The sequence below is a fragment of the Leucoraja erinacea genome, chromosome 2, assembly GCF_028641065.1.
Source record: "Leucoraja erinacea ecotype New England chromosome 2, Leri_hhj_1, whole genome shotgun sequence".
NCBI lineage: Eukaryota > Metazoa > Chordata > Chondrichthyes > Rajiformes > Rajidae > Leucoraja > Leucoraja erinaceus.
The window spans coordinates 15,471,872-15,493,058 of NC_073378.1; the positions used below are offsets into that span (position 1 = coordinate 15,471,872).

Below are 21,187 nucleotides of genomic sequence, written 5' to 3' on the forward strand. Positions count from 1 at the left end.
GATTCATACTGGAGCATCCACGACGCTGAGAAAGTCGTGGACAGCACGTACAGTGAGTTGGTCACACCGCAGGTAAAAGGTAAGAGGACAGAAGGGGAACGGGTGGCCAATAGTCAGCAAAGCAGTAGGCAGGTAGTGCAGGAGTCCCCTGCGGTCATCTCCCTCCTAAACAGGTATACCATTTTGGAAACTGTTGAGGGAGATTGCTCATCAGGGGAAGGCAGCAGCAGCCAAGTTCATGGCACCATGGGTGGCTCTGCGGCACATGAGGGGGGGAAAAAGAGTGGAAGGGCAATAGTAATAGGGGATTCAATTGTCAGGGGAATAGATAGGCGTTTCTGCGGCCGCAAAAGAGACTCCAGGATGGTATGTTGCCTCCCTGGTGCAAGGGTCAGGGATGTCACTGAACGGCTGCAGAACATTCTGGAGGGGGAGGGTGAACAGCCAGTTGTCGTGGTGCATATTGGCACCAACGATATAGGTAAAAAAAGGGATGAGGTCCTACAGGATGAATTTAGGGAGCTAGGAGATAAGCTTAAAAGTAGGACCTCAAAGGTAATAATCTCTGGATTACTACCAGTACCACGGGCTAGTCAGAGCAGAAATAGGAGGATATTGCAGATGAATACGTGGCTTGAAAAATGGTGCAAGGGGGAGGGATTCAAATTTTTAGGGCATTGGAACCAGTTCTGGGGGAGGTGGGACCAGTACAAACAGGACGGTCTGCACCTGGGCTGGAATGGAACTAATGTCCTTGGGGGGGTGTTTGCTACTGCTGTCGGGGAGGATGTAAACTAATGTGGCAGGGGGATGGGTACGAGCAGAGGGGCAGGGGGGTGTAAAATGAAGGTAGAAGCAATAGGTAGCAAGGTGAAAAGTAAAAGTGGCAGGCAGACAAAACCAGGGCAAAAATCAAAAAGGGCCACTTTTCAACATAATTTTATAAGGGGTAAGAGCGTTGTAAAACCAAGCCTGAAGGCTTTGTGTCTCAATGCAAGGAGTATTCGTAATAAGGTGGATGAGTTGAACGTGCAGATAGCCATTAATGATTATGATATAGTTGGGATCACGGAGACATGGCTCCAGGGTGACCAAGGCTGGGAGCTGAACATCCAGGGATATTCAATATTCAGGAGGGATAGAGAGAAAGGAAAAGGAGGTGGGGTAGTGTTGCTGGTTAGAGAGGAGATTAACGCAATGGAAAGGAAGGACATTAGTTTGGAGGATGTGGAATCGGTATGGGTAGAGCTGCGAAACAATAAGGGGCAGAAAACGCTGGTGGGTGTTGTGTACAGGCCACCTAACAGTAGTAGTGAAGTTGGAGATGGTATCAAACAGGAAATTAGAAATGCTTGTGACAAAGGCAAAGCAGTTATAATGGGTGACTTCAATCTACATATAGATTGGGTGAATCAAACTGGCAGGGGTGCTGAGGAAGAGGATTTCTTGGAATGTATGCGGGATAGTTATCTAAATCAACATGTAGAGGAACCAACGAGAGAGCTGGCTATTTTAGACTGGGTATTGAGTAATGAGGAAGGGTTAGTTAGTAGTCTTGTTGTGCGTGGCCCCTTGGGCAAGAGTGACCATAATATGGTTGAGTTCTTCATTAGGATGGAGAGTGACATTGTTAATTTAGAAACAATGGTTTTGAACTTAAAGAAAGGGAACTTTGAGGGTATGAGACGTGAATTGGCCAAGATTGACTGGCAATTAATTCTAAAAGGGTTGACGGTGGATATGCAATGGAAGGCATTTAAAGACTGCATGGATGAACTACAAAAATTGTTCATCCCAGTTTGGCAAAAGAATAAATCAGGGAAGGTAGTGCATCCATGGATAACAAGGGAAATCAGGGATAGTATCAAAGCAAAGGATGATGCGTACAAACTAGCCAGAAAAAGCAGCATACCGGAGGACTGGGAGAAATTCAGAGACCAGCAGAGGAGGACGAATGGCTTAATTAGGAAAGGAAAAATGGATTATGAAAGAAAACTGGCAGGGAACATAAAAACTGACTGCAAAAGTTTTTATAGATATGTGAAAAGAAAGAGATTAGTTAAAACAAATGTAGGTCCCTTGCAGTCAGAAACAGGTGAGTTGATCATGGGGAACCAGGATATGGCGGACCAATTGAATAACTACTTTGGTTCCGTCTTCACTAAGGAAGACATAAATGATCTGCCGGAAATAGCAGGGGCCCGCGGGTCAAAGGAGGTGGAGGAATTGAGTGAAATCCAGGTTAGTCGGGAAGTGGTGTTGGGTAAATTGAATGGATTAAAGGCCGATAAATCCCCAGGGCCAGATAGGCTGCATCCCAGAGTACTTAAGGAAGTAGCTCCAGAAATAGTGGATGCATTAGTAATAATCTTTCAAAACTCTTTAGATTCTGGAATAGTTCCAGAGGATTGGCGGGTAGCAAACGTAACCCCACTTTTTAAGAAGGGAGGGAGAGAGAAAACGGGGAATTACAGACCAGTTAGCCTAACATCGGTAGTGGGGAAACTGCTAGAGTCAGTTATTAAAGATGGGATAGCAGCACATTTGGAAAGTGGTGAAATCATTGGACAAAGTCAGCATGGATTTACGAAAGGTAAATCATGTCTGGCGAATCTTATAGAATTTTTCGAGGATGTAACTAGTAGCGTGGATAGGGGAGAACCAGTGGATGTGGTGTATCTGGACTTCCAGAAGGCTTTCGACAAGGTCCCACATAAGAGATTAGTATACAAACTTAAAGCACATGGCATTGGGGGTTCAGTATTGATGTGGATAGAGAACTGGCTGGCAAACAGGAAGCAAAGAGTAGGAGTAAACGGGTCCTTTTCACAATGGCAGGCAGTGACTAGTGGGGTACCGCAAGGCTCAGTACTGGGACCCCAGCTATTTACAATATATATTAATGATCTGGATGAGGGAATTGAAGGCAATATCTCCAAGTTTGCGGATGACACTAAGCTGGGGGGCAGTGTTAGGTGTGAGGAGGATGCTAGGAGACTGCAAGGTGACTTGGATAGGCTGGGTGAGTGGGCAAATGTTTGGCAGATGCAGTTTAATGTGGATAAATGTGAGGTTATCCATTTTGGTGGCAAAAACGGGAAAGCAGATTATTATCTAAACGGTGGCCGATTGGGAAAGGGGGAGATGCAGCGAGACCTGGGTGTCATGGTACACCAGTCATTGAAGGTAGGCATGCAGGTGCAGCAGGCAGTAAAGAAAGCGTTGGCTTTCATAGCAAGAGGGTTTGAGTATAGGAGCAGGGAGGTTCTACTGCAGTTGTATAGGGTCTTGGTGAGACCACACCTGGAGTATTGCATGCAGTTTTGGTCTCCAAATCTGAGGAAGGACATTATTGCCATAGAGGGAGTGCAGAGAAGGTTCACCAGACTGATTCCTGGGATGTCAGGACTGTCTTATGAAGAAAGACTGGATAGACTTGGTTTATACTCTCTAGAATTTAGGAGATTGAGAGGGGATCTTATAGAAACTTACAAAATTTTTAAGGGGTTGGACAGGCTAGATGCAGGAAGATTGTTCCCGATGTTGGGGAAGTCCAGGACAAGGGGCCACAGCTTAAGGATAAGGGGGAAATCCTTTAAAACCGAGATTAGGAGAACTTTTTTTCACACAGAGAGTGGTGAATCTCTGGAACTCTCTGCCACAGAGGGTAGTTGAGGCCAGTTCATTGGCTATATTTAAGAGGGAGTTAGATGTGGCCCTTGTGGCCAAGGGGATCAGAGGGTATGGAGAGAAGGCAGGTACGGGATACTGAGTTGGATGATCAGCCATGATCATATTAAATGGCGGTGCAGGCTCGAAGGGCCGAATGGCCTACTCCTGCACCTAATTTCTATGTTTCTATGTTTCTATGAGTCAATGGAAGGGAGGTTGGTTTGTGTGATGGTCTGGCTCATGGTGTCAAATGGGAGTCCTATTGCAATATAAAAGTTTAAGGCCTACCAATATCGGACTGTGCTCGGTAGCAGAAATGTAAGTCGGGTTGGGTTGTTGAGGGTGGGTGTTGCCAGTGAAATGAAGATGTTTAATTATCACAAGTTAGGCAGTGGTCAGATTATAGTGTTGAGGACTGGAAAAACATCCCTACTCTTTGTGCGCTGCAAAGATAATTCCAAATGCACACTAAATCAAAAACAGAAAGTTCAGGAAGAACCTAGCTTGTCAAGCAGCATCTGTGGAAAAGGAATCCAGAAACAAAACGATTTACTTTCCAAACTCGTACTGTTTGTACCTTTCTATCTCCATTACCTTCATTTTGAACCTGAAATAGCAATCTGTGTCAGTCTCTTGTATATTGAAATGTGTTTACCATTTGTTACAGACCCCAAATAAATGACACGCATACCACTGTGGTGCACAAAGGCCAGTGGAGCTGGTATAACTTCATTTTAATGCTACCACTACCTTTGGTAATGCCAGCCAATACATTGAAGTTGATCCCAATACTTGCACATTTTTTTTACATTTAAAATGTTATTAATATATAATATATCAGAAAAATTCCAATAATGAAAAGCTCAATGTGTCAAGAACTGGAGTGTAAGATGAAGTAAGAATTTCAAAACAAACAGAACTTAACACATAAACATACTAAAATATACATTTGAAAATCTTTTACAAATAGAATTCATAGAAAGTTGAATAAAATCTAAAGAAATAATGAAATACTTAGTTCAAGTTCAAGTTCAAATTTATTTTACATTTTACAGTGAAATGTAAGTTATTAATTGTATATAAGGGCAGCTACGGGTGCTGTCTGTACCGGGATTGTATGTTCTCCCCGTCACCTACATGGGTTTTCTCCGAGAGCTTCCGTTTCCTCCCAGATTCCAAATACGTACAGGTTTGTAAGTTAATTGGCTAGTAAATGTAATAAAATGGCCCTAGTGTGTGTGTAGGGTAGTGTTAATATACGGGGGTCGCTGGTCGGCACGCGTGACGCGTAAATGATGTCGCGTAAATTACACGCAAATGACGCCCAAGTGGGACAGGCCCTTAAGGGTAAAGCTCTCCAGGGAAAACTAACAAACCAGGGTTGAAGGGTAAAGACCTTATTTTGATTAATTCTCCTTGGAATTGATTCATTATTTGGAATAATCTATTGTTCATTTGTTGAGTTATGGATGCTGCAAGGCAAGCATTCATTGGCCATCACTAATCATCCTTAAAGTTACTCCCACTATGCTTTTGGGTAAGGAGTTCTATGATTTAGAGTTAGAGATTTAAAAACAATTAAATTTAGCTAAGTCAGAATGTTATATGAATTTGGGGGCAACCTACAGATGGTGTTCTCTTGTAGGGACCGCTCTGCATTTAACACAATCATCCCCTCCAAGCTGGTTACCAAACTCGCAGAACTGGGTCTCTGCGCATACCTCTGCAATTGGATCCACGACTTCCTCATTCACAGACCACAGTCTGTTCATATTGGTGGAAATGTGTCAGCCTCGATAACAATCAGCACGGGAACACCTCAAGGCTGCGTGCTCAGCCCCATGCTGTACTCACTCTATACTCATGACTGCGTAGCCAGTCACAGTGCGAACTCCATCATCAAGTTCGCTGACGACACCACTGTTGTGGGACGTATCACTGATGGGGATGAGTCAGAGTACAGAAGAGAGATCGAGCAACTGTCCATATGGTGCCAGCGCAATAACCTGGCCCTCAACACCAGCAAAACCAAGGAACTGATTGTGGACTTTGGAAGGAGTAGGAGGGGGACCGACAGCCCCATCTATATCAACGGGTCGATGGTTGAAAGGGTCAAGAGCTCCAAATTCCTGGGCGTGCACATCTCTGAAGATCTCTCCTGGTCCGAAAACACTAATGCAATTATCAAGAAAGCTCATCAGCGCCTCTACTTCCTGAGAAGATTACGGAGAGTCGGTTTGTCAAGGAAGACTCTCTCTAACTTCTACAGATGCACAGTAGAGAGCATACTGACCGGTTGCATCGTGGCTTGGTTCGACAATTTGAGCGCCCGGGAGAGAAAAAGACTACAAAAAGTAGTAAACACTGCCCAGTCCATCATCGGCTCTGACCTTCCTTCCATCGAGGGGATTTATTGCAGTCGCTGCCTCAAAAAGGCTGGCAGCATCATCAAAGACCCACACCATCCTGGCCACCCACTCATCTCCCTGCTACCTTCAGGTAGAAGGTACAGGAGCCTGAAGACTGCAACAACCAGATTCAGGAATAGCTACTTCCCCACAGCCATCAGGCTATTAAACCTGGCTCAGACAAAACTCTGATTATTAATAACCCATTTTCTGTTATTTGCACTTTATCAGTTTATTTATTCATGTGTGTATATATTTATATTATGGTATATGGACACACTTATCTGTTTTGTAGTAAATGCCTACTATGTTCTGTGTGCTGAAGCAAAGCAAGAATTTCATTGTCCTATACAGGGACAAATAACAATAAACTCACTTGAACTCTAGTCCTTCTTTGTGATTGAGTTTACAGGTTTTGGAAGTGCTTTTAGAATAGCCTAACTGGATAACTTCTCATACTTTAGCGACGGTGCAATAGTGGTGCTCGTCTAGTGATGCCAGTCAAACAGCCTGCTTTGTCCTGGGTGACCATAAAGTTTGACTGCACAGAAACAGACCCTTCGACCCTCCTTGCCTATGCTCACCATCAAGTACTTAACTATACTAATTCCATTTTTCAGCATTGGGGTTATAACCGAATATACCATGGTGATTTAAGTACTAAAGCAGATGTGTCTTAAATATTGGAGGAGTATCTGCCTCTGTTGCCTTCTCAGGCAGTGCTTCGCAGATTCCAACCACTTTGGTTGAAATAAATCTTCCTCAGTTCCCCTCTGCATCCGTTTACACCTATGATCTCTGAACTTAGATTTCTATTTAGTGAGGAGCACTTTCTTACGATCTACCCTATCTATGCTTCTTATAATTTTGTATACTTCTATCAGGTCCCCACTCAGCCTCTTCTGCACCAGGAAAACAATCAGCCCTAACTGAAATGTTGTACCCCACGCTTCATCCTGGTAAATCTCCACAGCATCTATTCGAATGCAATTGCATCTTTCTGGCAGTGTGGCGACCAGAATTGCATAATATTTTCCAGATGTGATCTAACTAATGTCTTATAAAGTTGTACCAAGACCTTCCTGCTCTATATTCTATTTCCTGACTAATGAAGGCAAGCATCCCCTATACCTTCTTCACTTATTTATGTAGTGTGCTGCCTAACTCAAAGATCTTTTAAACCATGATCCCTTTGTCCCTCAATACACCACATTCTTGGTAAAAGTTTTATTCTTATCTGACTCTACATGCTTCTTGGGTTTTGTTGGATCTGCACTCGTCCGCTGGTTGGTGAGAATTCTATTACACCTCCCACGTGTTATTTGCTTGAATGTCTTTGGATAGTCTGGAGGTTAAATAACGTGCTGCACAATAACCAGTCTGAAGTGGCCTTGCAGCCCTGTTTTTTATGTGGCAGATTCAGTTGAATTTCTGGTCAATAGTGACCACCAGAATGTTGATGATAGGGTAGCCTGCAATTGTACAGCCATGAATACCACAGTGAGGTGGTTAAACTCTCTATACTACCAATGATCATCATCTGACACTTTTGACTATTGTGGTGTGAATGCTGTTTGTCATTCATCAGCACGTGCCTGAAAGTTGTCCCAGTCTCTGGAGATTTTCGAGGTGAATGAAAGTTTAGCATTAGTTACAATGGATGTGGGCTGGACAAGATTCAGCTTCTTATTGGAGTGAACTGTATTTTGAACAGAAGGTAATGAGAGTGGAAAATGTTGGTGAAGTTTTCAGATGATTGCAATGTAATAACATGAGTCAAGTTGAACATTCTGACATATGGGCTCTTACAATTCATACATCAGTTTTTAGAGAAATGGAACAGCAAAGGTTAATTATTTGAATACTGCAACAGAAAATCTGTAAAGTTTGTTACTTTGAAAAGTTGTTTACCGTCTAAGAAAGCAGAATCACAAATGGATTCCACATGCTGGGCACTAGTTTACTACATTCAATAATAAGAATCACACTCTGTTGATGCATAACTTGAAAACATTTACAATATTTACTCAAATAATTAATTAACAAATTTTTGAACTTAATTTGGTTGCGTTACATACTTTCCTAAAATACCTTACTAAAATACTAAATATTGGCTTACTAAAATATTTTAGAAGTTATTAATACCCTCTTGAGTGAAATTACTAGCACCTCAGGAGCACTGATGTATTATTTCATTATCATCGCTCCCCAACATCAGCAATTTTGGTTGTAGTATGTGTTATCCATAGGTTTAATATAGAAACTTTTGAAAATTATTTCTTTGCACCTGCCTCCATTTTTGTTAAACCACGGAGAAGGGGTAGCACCACAGCACAATTGGGGACCCCTACTACCCCAGCAACGGACTGTTCCTGCCACTACGGTCAGGCAAACGCCTCTGCTGTCATGTTGTGAAAACAGAGAGGATGAGACAGAGTTTCTTCCCACAGGCCATCAGGACTGTAAACTCTAATCTCAGCAGGGACTAATTTACTGTAATAATTTACTGCTGTGTTGTGTCTTTTGTAAAGTTTTGCACAATCCGCAGGCATTGCCACTTTCATTTCACTGCACATCTTGTATGTGTATGTGACAAATAAAGTTGACTTGACTTGACTCAAAGTCCTTCTCCAGGGCACACTGCCTAACTTTGAATACATTATTTCTCCTTCACTATTGGAGACATCTATCTAATTTATTTCTATCTAAAACATCTTCCTTGTTATCAGTAATTCGGGTCCTGTCCCAAAACATCTGTCCACTTCCCTCCACAGATGTTGCCAGTTCTTCTCCAGCACTTTGCTTTTAACTCGATTCCAGCAACAGCCATCTCTTGTGTCATTACAAATCACCATATTTTGCTCTAATTTCTAGCACAGTTCTGTGGCAATTACCCCCCTTGCATTGCACTCTTCTCTTCTCATCCTAATTAGATAAGCTTGCATCTCACACCAGGCAGTGAAGATTCCAGGTTGTGCAAGCACTCTTCCCCTTAGTGGAAGAAACAAACTGTGTATGACTCTGGTAATTTAGGAAATGACATTGGAGAGATTATCAGTTTAAGACAACTTTTTTTAGATCTTTCCATTATTTAAAAAAAATATCTAATTAGTTGTATGTTATACTTGTTGAAGAGTTCAAACGTATTTTTTGAATTCTTTATGTTTCTTTAAACAACTATTTTGTTTTGTTTTTATATTTTATTTTACAAGATTTTTAATGTTTCTGGTTGCCTCAAAATATTCAGAATGTTTAGCAGTACTGTTAAGAACTAGGGGTGTAACTAGCCAGTTGTCATTACTCTAAGTGGAACTTGTTTTGGCCACCCACAGACTGGTAATTGATCTGTTAGTGCTATTTTTTTAAATAGTTAATTTGACACAAAAGAGAGGAAACCCAAGTTACGTTGTGCTAACAATCATTTCCTATTGGGAAATTGGCACGGACGCTTGTGTGTAATCCACCTTAGCACATCTGATACTTTCCAACTTCAGATGCAAGCCTCTTGACATCACAGATTATGCAATGCACATTCCCTCTCCAAAATGCATAAATTGAAACTGTTAGATGCAATCTACAACTATGCATACACCATGCTCACTTGTTGTATTTGTTTCTAGTTAAAGTGGCACTCCACCTCCACCGGGACACTCAGGTACACCAGGTTGTTCAAATATTTTCCAAACATTCACAGAGTTTGCTTAAACTAGGAGAAAGTGCTTTCTTTATGAGCCTGTCCCACTTAGGCGATTTTTCAGGCGACTGCCGGTGACTGTCAAGTTGCTGGCAGTCGCCTGAAAAACCGGCAACTGGAACGGCGACTGTCAGAGTGGAACACACACACACAAACACATCACTTCCTTCACCAGCCCGGTATGCAGGCGGGGGACAGGGCAAGCAGGGGGGGGGGGGGGGTGGCGCTGTCTGAGTGAATTTCACACGGTGCAAAGCCAATGTGATACAGACACACACCGTGAGGAACAGGAAGGTTGGCGCTGTAATTAAGAAGCTATAAAGCACAATATATGTTAAGTCCTTTGAAAGAGAAATGGGGAGAAAGGGGGAGAGAGGGGGGAGAAGTGGAGACAAATTTTAAGAAGCCAGAGATACACGGCTGTGAAGCTCAGCAGACATTATCATTACCAGTCGGTTATCCTTGGTTCTGAAAGCTACTGCTTACATTTCTTTTCCCAATGAGCCAATGAAATTCACCGGTCAGCACCGGCTACAACCTACGAGAACCTTCGACCTCCTGGCAACTCACTAGGACCTCCTGGCGACCCACCTATGGCACAAGAATTATTGCTACTCTCCATCGCGGCTTCATTCTAGTCGCCGCTAACTTTTCAACGTTGAAATATTCGCGGCGACCATAATGAGGCCGCGACTAGTTCTCAGAATGAGGGAACTCCTCACGACCATGAAGGCGACTCCCTAGCTACCACCCGCGAACATGTGGCGACCATGTGGCGGCTGCATAGTCTCCTGCAGTCGCCCAAAAAATCGCCTAAGTGGGACAGGCCCATCAGATATTTAGTTGCCGAGATACACATTCCATTCCATTGGTGCCTCAATGATGACACTGTCAGATGACACCTCTGGCAGCAATCTATTTCTGAGTATAATGATGATTTATGTTAATGACCAGAAGAATGGGTTTGAGTCATTGTCAAGAGGCAAAGATTTGCCCATCAAAAATGTATTTCTTCGTTGATCAAATAAGGCGGCATAGAATAGTTCATAGCAAAAGCGAACTGCTGAAGAAACTCAATTACTTCAGCAGCATCTGTGGAGGCAAAGGGATCGTCAATGTTTTGGGTCAGAACCCGACGCCACGACTCGTGACTCCAGTAATGAACCCATCCAGTAACAGCTATACAGCATTGAGGCCAGATAAATGACAAGCAACATTTGCTCCTCACAAATGCCAGTCTGTGACCATCTCTGCCTGTGACTGACATTCAATAGCATTGGCAGAGGGTGGGTATCCAGTGGCAGGTGATTTGTCTGACGTAGCAATGTCCTTCCACCATCTACATGGTATACTCCCCATTTGCCTTAATAAATGCAACTCCAACAACAGTCAAGAACATTGCTGTTATTCGGGACAAGGCAGCCCACATGGCTGGCCTTGTATCCACCTAAATATTCATACTTTACCACTAACTGCAATGCTTACCATGGACAACACACACAGTTATTAGTTGCCCTAAATAATCTGTTAACTGCTGTAAAATTCGCAAATAAATGAGTGACAGCACTTCCAACAAACTATATTGCTGTTTCCCCTCCACGTTGCATACTATCTTGATCCAGAAATACATTTCCATCCCTTCATTGTCTAAATGTGGAAATACTCTACCCATCTGCTTCAAAGGGGTATGATCATCATAAGGAAATATATTTTAATGGTGGGAAAAAAGCTTTGAGCGAGAGGGCATAATTACGTTAAAAGATCAGTTCTCCGATCTGAACTTCTGCTGGGAATAGTGTGAAATATTTACATATTAATGTGGATGGCCTCTTTAAAATCTGTCACATCATACAACCACAACATCAACATCAAAGCTATGAGTGAAATGCATTGTCAATGGCTATCAAAACACTGTGGTCATTAATATGCCCCAAACAAAAAAAAATCCAATCCCTAATGTGATAAAGCAAAAGTTTAATAAGTTTTAGAAATGCCATTGCCTGCTAAAGGCTGATAATGTTGGCTAAATATAATATAAGTCGTATCATGTGTTATGTAAATAATGACTGAACTTGATGTTTCACTTCAACAGTTAGATATGTTTTTAGTTTTATTATTTTAGTTTTGTGCATCCATTCCAGTTATGATTTTATCTTTTAAACATTCTGGTCCTTCCATATTACTTGTCCTGTTTAAAATATTTAGTTGTGGAAAATTATTCAAGAAGTTGTTAACTATTCCAAAAACTGTTGAACCTATTCTGGTAGCAAAAATAATAAGCTATTGTTACACTTATTCCTTTTCCCAGCACTAATAGACTGATAATCAAGACTGTCATCAATTTATTTCATTATTGATATATAAAAATATGAAAAGATTCTAGTCATAGAATCATGCAACACCGAAACAGGCCCTTCAGCCCAACTTGCCCTTGCCGACCAAAGTGCCACACCTGCCTAAATTTATCCCATATCCCTTCAAACCTTTTTTATCCACGTACCCGTCCCAATCTCTATATAACTAAAAGTCTTCGGTTTGTGGCTCTGTGTCAATGGTTAATTCCTATCTTCTTCCAAACGCTAGGCCACAGCCTTCCCATTTTCACACATCCTACTCACATTTTCCCAGTGGTGGCGATAAACATCTTCTCATCACATTTCCGCCTATATTTCCGGTTATTAATCGTTGAAATATTAAAAACAGCCCAAAAACTCACCAATTTTAGGGGGGGGGGGGAAACGGATGACGCCACAAGGCAGGACGGCCCGCTCCGGGAGGGAGTGGCACTCCAGTGCTCCAACAGCACATCCGAATGATGTCACAATGCACTCGCAAGGCAGGTGACGCACTGAGTCACTCAAGCCTTCTGCAGTCCAACACATGCAACACGTATGTTCTTACCTGGTAAAACCCCCCAACATCGCTGCTGCTCATGGACAGAGGGAAGATACAAATGTTTTTCATGACTGACTTGCGAAAGAGCAGCGTGCCGGCAGATTGAGCGCAAGTCCCGCCCCACGACCGCCCGGGGTTGGAGGGTGACTGAGCTCTCTGAACCTGAGCACCAAGGGCCCCTCGGACATCCAATGTAAGCATCTCACATTTATCTGCATTAAACTCCATTAACCACTTGCCCAACTGATCAACATCCTGCTGTAACCTTTGATAACCATCTTCACTATCTACAATACCACTCACTTTAGTGTCATCTGCAAACTTACTAATCATGCCTTGTACGTTCTCATCCAAATTATTGATGTAAACCACACACAATATGCCCAGCACCAATCCTTGAGGCACACCACTAGTCACAGGCCTCCAGTCTGATAAACAACATTTCAGCATCACCTTCTGCTTCCTTCCATGAAGCCAATTTTCTATCCAGTCAACTAGTTCTCTTTGAATCCCATGCAATCTAACCTTCTAGAGGAGCCTACTGCATAATCTTGTCAAATCTTCAAAAAGTTCAATCAGATTCATAACACATGATCTTGCACGTTTATTGCCATGCCTACTATCTAAATACATGTACAGTATATCTTGTCTCTCAGAATATTCTCTAGTAACTTTCTGACCACAGATGTTAGACTTGCTGGCCTATAATTCCCAGGCATTCACTTTTAGCCCTTCTTATCATAGCCCTCTATGATACTTATTAAATAGAGGCACAACATTTGTCATTTTCCAGTCCCCTGGCACCTCACCTGTATTTAACGATTCATATATCTCAGCCAGGGCACCTGCAATTTCTTCTCTAGCTTCCTACATTGTCCTTGGATATATCTGATCAGGCCTGGGAGATTTGTGTATCTAGCCTGTTCAATCCTTTAACCACACAATACTCCAGGTGCAGTCTCACCAGAACCCTGTACAACTGCAGTAGGACCTCCTTGCTCCTAAACTCAAATCCTCTCGCAATGAAGGCCAACATGCCATTTGGTTTCTTCTCTGCCCGCTGTACCTGCATGCTTACTTGCAGTGAATGATGTACAAGCACACGCAGATCTTGTTGCACCTCCCCTTCTCCTAATCTGACACCATTCAGATAATAATTGCCTTCCTATTCTTACCACCAAAGTGGATAACCTCACATTTATCCACATTATACTGCATGTGCCATGCATCTGCCCACTCACCCCAACCTATCCAACACCCTGCAGCCACATAGCATCTTCATCGCAGCTCACAATGTCACATTTAATTCCCTCATCTAAATCGTTATCATTATCTATATCATGGATATTCCTTTTCCTGCAAACAACTTGCTTCAATCAACTTGAGCAAGTTCCTGTCTCATACCATCAAAGTTGGCCTTGCCCCAATTTAAGACCCTGTCCCACTTTTCAGAGTTACTCACGAACTCTCCCGAGTTTTCTCCTTGATTCGAACTCGGGGAAACATAGAAACATAGAAAATAGGTGCAGGAGCAGGCCATTCGGCCCTTCGAGCCTGCACCGCCATTTAATATGATCATGGCTGATCATCCAACTCAGTATCCCGTACCTGCCTTCTCTCCATACCCTCTGATCCCCTTGGCCACAAGGGCCACATCTAACTCCCTCTTAAATATAGCCAATGAACTGGCCTCAACTACCCTCTGTGGCAGAGAGTTCCAGAGATTCACCACTCTCTGTGTGAAAAAGGTTCTCCTCATCTCGGTTTTAAAGGATTTCCCCTTATCCTTAAGCTGTGACCCCTTGTCCTGGACTTCCCCAACATCGGGAACAATCTTCCTGCATCTAGCCTGTCCAACCCCTTAAGAATTTTGTAAGTTTCTATAAGATCCCCTCTCAATCTCCTAAATTCTAGAGAGTATAAACCAAGTCTATCCAGTCTTTCTTCATAAGACAGTCCTGACATCCCAGGAATCAGTCTGGTGAACCTTCTCTGCACTCCCTCTATGGCAATAATGTCCTTCCTCAGATTTGGAGACCAAAACTGCACGCAATACTCCAGGTGTGGTCTCACCAAGACCCTGTACAACTGCAGTAGAACCTCCCTGCTCCTATACTCAAATCCTCTTGCTATGAAAGACAACATACCATTCGCTTCCTTGGAATGTCGGGTAATGTCCGTAGCGAGCTCGTAGGAGCCCGTAGAAGAAAGTAGATGTTTTGTAGTGGCTCGTAATGCCAGCCGTAGGAACTCGGGGCATCAGGTAAGTCAGGACGTTTTTTTTTTTCAACTTGTTGAAAAATGTCCATGAGTTTAAAAAAATAGCCTGAGTACCTACGAATGGTTATTACCATAATTATCTGAGTTTGAATCAAGGAGAAAACTCAGGAGAGTTCGTGAGTAACTCAGGAAAGTGGGACAGGGTCTTAAGAATTTTAACTCGTCCTTGGCCCACCCTGTCTTTATCCATAACTGCCTTAAAGCCAATAGAACTGTAGTCACTGGTCCCAAACGCCTCATCCATGGACACTTCAGCCATTTGCCCCTCCTAATTTCCCAGATCAAGCGTTACCCTCTCCCATGTGGGGCCCTCTGCATATTACCTGAGGAAACTTTCATCATCATATCTGTCCCGTCTAAACATTTTGCACTATGACAGTCCCAGTCAATATTGGGAAAGTTAAAATCCCTTACTATGAAACCTGCAGCTGCCTGTAATCTACTGATATATTAGTTCTTCTACTTCCTATTGACTATTTGGGGGGCTATAGTACACTCTCAACAAGGTGACCATCCCTTTTTTCGTCTCTTTATGTAAAATAATTTCAATTAAATATATCACTGAGACACCACATAAATTACTTTGGGAATATTAAAAATATTTAATAGCACAATGTCATTATTTGTACATTTCATAATGCACTGATTTTGCCTTTATGAACTGTTCAAATACACTGCTGTACTATCTTTGTGAATCAAAAGTGGACGTCATTCTGCTTTGTCAGAATCCTTTGTCACCTGCAAATTTGTTTTGTGTTCTGTTAAAACGAGCAAACTACAAAGCTGAAAAAAATAAATGAAGAACCAAAATGCCAAACCTGTAGGAACAACAAATATGTCATTTCCCAAGTAGACTTTTATAGTTGCCAATCACCAGAACCAGCAAACAGGGCCAGCCTTAAGCCAATTGGACCAATTGGGCCCCGCGCCTAAAGGGGCCCCGCGCTAGAGCAATCTACTCTCTATGTACTTTTCAGAGGTGATCTACACATTTTGTTTGTTATTTGTAGGTTTACATTATGCAATTTTACATTAAAATGTCGCTTAGATCTTTTTGGTCCATTAACTCGCATGCACTTTTTAAGCGCACATTTTGATTACTTTCCATTCTACCATAGAGATATAAAGTCTATAATAGGCTTTAATTATATTTCTATGATTCTACAGACTTTGGCTGGGAACCTGGGGCTCACCAAAATTGTTCCCAATTGGGCCCCGCACCTCCTAAGGCCGGCCCCGCCAGCAAAGAGCACATAAGGTTAAATATTCCAATTCTTTTGCTGGTGATTCAGATATTTTAAACAAATGCACCATTTTTCTTAAACATTTGTGTGAATAATGCCACCAAGCTTTCTTAAGAAAATTCAAGTTTGATTTAAAATTCCATGGATTTAAAATTTGCATGGATCTGTGCTGACTAAATAATCCAATTATGCCCCAGTTTAACTTTTCAGTTATACCTGTATAGAGCAATAACTTAAGCTGTCCAGATATGATCATTGTATTCTTCCAAATATATTGAAAGAAAATATTACAACAAATAATCCTACGTCATTTCCGCCACCTCCAATGTGACCCCACCACTCGCCACATCTTCCCATCTCCCTCAATGTCTGCCTTCCACAAAGATCGCTCCCTCCGCAACTCCCTTGTCAATTCTTCCCTTCCCTCCCGTACCACCCCCTCCCCAGGCAGTTTCCATTGCAACCGCAAGAAATGCAACACCTGTCCCTTTACCTCCCCCCTCGACTCCATTCAAGGACCCAAGCAGTCGTTCCAGGTGCGACAGAGGTTCACCTGTATCTCTTCCAACCTCATCTACTGCATCCGCTGCTCTAGATGTCAGCTGATCTACATCAGTGAGACTAAGCGGAGGTTGGGCGATCGTTTCGCCGAACACCTCCGCTCAGTCCGCAAGAACCTACCTGGCCTCCCGGTGGCTCAGCACTTCAACTCCCCCTCCCATTCCCAATCCGACCTCTCTGTCCTGGGTCTCCTCCATTGCCAGAGTGAGCAACACCAGAAATTGGAGGAACAGCATCTCATATTCCGCTTGGAGAGCCTGCATCCGGTGGCCTGAACATTGAATTCTCCCAATTTTGTTAATCCTTGCTGTCTCCTCCCCTTCCTTAGCCCTCGAGCTGTCTCCTCCTCCTTTTTCCTTCCTTCTCCCCGCCACTCCCTATCAGTCTGAAGAAGGGTTTCGGCCCGAAACGTTACCTATTTCCTTCGCTCCATAGATGCTGCTGCACCTGCTGAGTTTCTCCAGCATTTTTGTGCACCTTTGAAAGAAAATATCCTGTTTTCGTATTGTTACACTTTTTCAGCTGTGCCCTCTATGCATCAAAAAAGTCAAAAACATTTGTTGAATTATTTAAAAAAAAAACAGGAGTGAGCCTTGACTACATTCCATATACAGAGGGCACAGCTGAAAAAGTGTAACAATACGAAAACAGGACATTGCTAACGGATTCAATTTAGCATGGTATCTTTGATTCAAGAAACTATCATTTTTGGTGTAAAGTTAAGCAACTACAAATGTTCTGGTTTCCATTAGAACCGCTGTGAAGGAAACTCCTGATGTAATTTCTCTTTCATTCAATGGTTCAATAGTACTTTATTGTCACATATACTGAGGTACAGTGAAATTCATTTTTGTATACAGTTCAGTACAACTATCATTGTACATAAGCATTTAGATATATCTTAGATAAGCATCTCAATATAGTACAAGTGTATAGTAGCAGTACACTTGAAACAGTATACACAGTCGCCAGATTTGGCACCATTTTCAAGTTCCAGTTGTTGTTGTAAGTGCAGGGTTCTTGACTTGATCATGAAGGCCCGTTGTCCAGGTGATGTTGCTGCCGATGTTGCTGCTGGTGACGTTGACTCTCTGCCTTATACTTGTATTTTTCTATTTTGCTTCATTTTTTGCTTCACATACTGCTTTCCTTCTTCTTTAATCATATGTGACTATTATCAGTGACTTACATGACTTCTTACTATTCACAGCTCCTTTTGAATTTGATGGAATCCACAGATGAGGTTCTGCAGGAAGCTGCTGCCGGTTGCATTGGAAATATCCGTAGGCTCGCTCTGGCTAATGAGAAAGCCCGCTACAAGTGAAACGTGTGTGCACTCCACATTTCCTATCTCAGGAGTGATTACCTGTGCAGGTATAATAAAAGAAAGATTTACTTAGTTAAGCTGCTAAATGTACATGAAAGACATTCTGCAGGAATTAAAATAAATCAGATGCCAATGGAAGCACAAAAGCAGTTTCTGATTTCCTGAAAAATCACATGGAGATAAATGAATTCTATGACAGTGCTGCTGAAGGTTTAAAATATGTTTTTGCTTTTTAAAAACAAAGAATGTTTTTAGATGTTAGAAAAATGCTAGCAGTTTCTTCTTGAAGATCTAAATGATTGGGAATTTACCGACAGCAGATTTTTCCCATAAAATAAAAATATAAATATCTTCATTGTGTGTGGCTCTGTAATAATTTAAGGCTATCTTATGTAATTTATTTCATGCATAACCTAAATCATCAGAAGAAATTCCTCTGCTACACCATTGCAATCCACAAGAGAAGTCTGAATACAGAAGCAAAGATTTCACATCTGGTAGTGTGTTACTGTAACTGAGAACTCCAAACATCTGTAAGATTCACTGCTCAGGGATTAATCGGTGCATCATTTGAAAGCCTGCAATTTTTTTTAAACATTTCACAAGTGCATTTTGCCAGCAAAGTAACTAAATGCTGCTTAATTACATCTGCAGTTTATACAGGGGAGGAACCAATCAGTTGCCAGCTACTAGAAAGTGCATTTTGCAAAAATATTCCAGTTGTAAAGAGTTGCAAAAACTTTTAAAGGAGCAACAAAATTTGATATTAAAGCTGGAATGTGCTTTATTGTGGATACATCTGCACTGTAAGGAAAATATTAAGGTCTGGAAAAGGTGTTATCGAGTTGGATTTGCCTTAGTGTTTGCAAAGTGTGCTGGGTAACAAGAAAAAAAAATTGCATCTTATCTCACATTCCCATCTTGTAAAGTCACAAAGTGAATTATAGAATTGTACAGCAAAGGTTATCAGGCAACTGAACCGTACTCTCATCAGCTAGAGTGCTGTCCGAGCCTCCCATCTACTTCATTGGAGACCTATGAACTACCTTTAACCATACTTTATCTTGCACTAAATGTTGTATCTTTTATCCTTTGGTATGTCAAATCAGGGCACGACTAACATCCTTTATACTGTGGATGGCTTGATTGTATTCATGTATAGTCTTTTCTTTGACTGGATAGCACGCAAAACAAAAGTTTTTCACTGTACCTTGATACACATGACAATAATAAACTAAACTAAACAAAGAAATGGGCTGTTTGACCATCACATCCATGTCAACCTTTATGCATATCTGTACTTATTTCACATCCCTGCATTAGATCTATATCCTTCCATGTCTTGCCTCTCAAGTGCCTGTCAAAATTTATCTTAAACGTGGGTAGTTGTATCTGATTCCATCACTTCCTCAAGCAATGAGTCCCACATTTCTGCCACTCTTTTTGTAAAAAGATTACCACTCCCCACTGTCTTCCTACTCCTTTGCATTGGAAAGTCATGGCTGGCACTTTGAACACGGTATTTCTCTATGTCCAGCTCACATATTGAAGCATGTTTATAACTAAGTTTATTTCCCTCCTGTCACCAAGAAGGATCACTCTGTACCTATAGTATTTCTTTCAGCAAATGAGCCAGAAATTGGTTTAATCCATCCATTGAAAGCAATTAGTTTTAAGAGTGAGCTGAGGATTGGACGCAGACACGTACCCTATGGAGAGACGACGCATATTCTGTAGCTAAATTACCAGAATACTAGACAGGAGTCGTTTTATTGAGTTGCCTGCTGGTAATTAATCTAAAATTAGCTTATTGGACAGTATATGAAAACAAACATATTAGTTTCAACTTCAAACAATTATAATAAATGCCTTCCAATTTGTAAAACAGAATTTGGAACGGCTAGCCTAATAAATAGTTTGGTCAGTGTAAAGTACAAAATTATATTTCGGATTTCCATTACATATGATTACATGTTTATATTTCTGAACAAAATATGTTTCTGTCTGTGGTAACTGAAACAGTTGTAAACAGATGTAAAAAGAACCCTTTATATTTAGTCACTGCACACTTTCCTTTTCTAGACATTTGCAGTGGAAACCCAAAATTGATTGCTGTGGTTTGTTACTTATAATACTACTGCCTTGATTTATTAACAGAAAATGCCACATCTGACATAAAAAATACAAGAATATGGTTCTTTTGGCCAGCTTTACAAAATGTGAAGTTTTGATGGAGACAAAAGTATGCTTATAATGTTCTATTAAATCTTCAAGATCAGGTTTAAAACTTTGGTTGTAAGTCAATACTGAAACATTTTGCCAACTATAATACATATGCACGTATTGGCCTGAATCGGGCTGACTGATTACCAGCAGTTCCTAAGGGCGTTAGCACGTATTAGACTTCTGTGCATCTGGCTGTCCACTCTATTGATGGATTCCCCATTGATCCCAGCGGTGAAGTTGCAATATATTCAGTAGAGAGCCTGGTTGCACTTTATATCCAACTATCAGTTTGTGCCAGAGAAGGCTAGCAAATTAAATGGATAGTCTCACTGACTGTGTGGAGAAAGATGCTTCAATTACTTCACTTATTATTTTTAAACATTTGTTTGTGTTTCAGTTTGACTTGTTTCATTTAAATTCAAAATTTGTTCATAGTTTTTACTTGATTCGATCATTTCAATCTATTGACAGAGTTGTACAGCACAAAAACAGTCCCTTCGCCCCACTTGTCCAAAGCAACTAAGCTGACATACTGGGCTAGTCCCATTTGCCTGCATTTGGCCCATACACCTCTAAACCCTTCCATGCCAATTATCTGCGCAAATGTCTTTGAACAGTTGTAATTGTATTTGTTTTGAAAAATTCCTCTGACAACTCATTCCATAAAGACTCCCCACTGATTGAAATTGTTGCCCCCGAGGTACCTCTTTAATTTCCTGAAGCCCATGCAATCTAATTTTAGATTCCTCTACCCTGGAAAAAGACATTATCTATGCCTCTCATGAGATTGTACACCACAAAAAGGTCACCCCTCAGCCTCGAGAAAAAAGTCCCGCCTGTCCAACCTTTCCCTATAACTCAAGCCCTCAAGCTCAGGTAA

The 21,187-nt window shown here is 41.6% G+C and overlaps 1 protein-coding gene across 1 annotated transcript in view; it reads left to right on the forward strand.

Moving 5' to 3' along the window:
- Nucleotides 1-18,451, forward strand: part of odad2 (outer dynein arm docking complex subunit 2) — a 308,719-nt gene extending 290,268 nt beyond the window's left edge. The window contains exon 20 of the mRNA XM_055651852.1: nt 17,965-18,451. Within this exon, the coding sequence (XP_055507827.1) occupies nt 17,965-18,078 (114 nt within the window). The 3' untranslated portion in view covers nt 18,079-18,451. The remainder of the gene's footprint in view (nt 1-17,964) is intronic.
- The last annotated feature ends 2,736 nt before the right edge of the window (nt 18,452-21,187 follow it).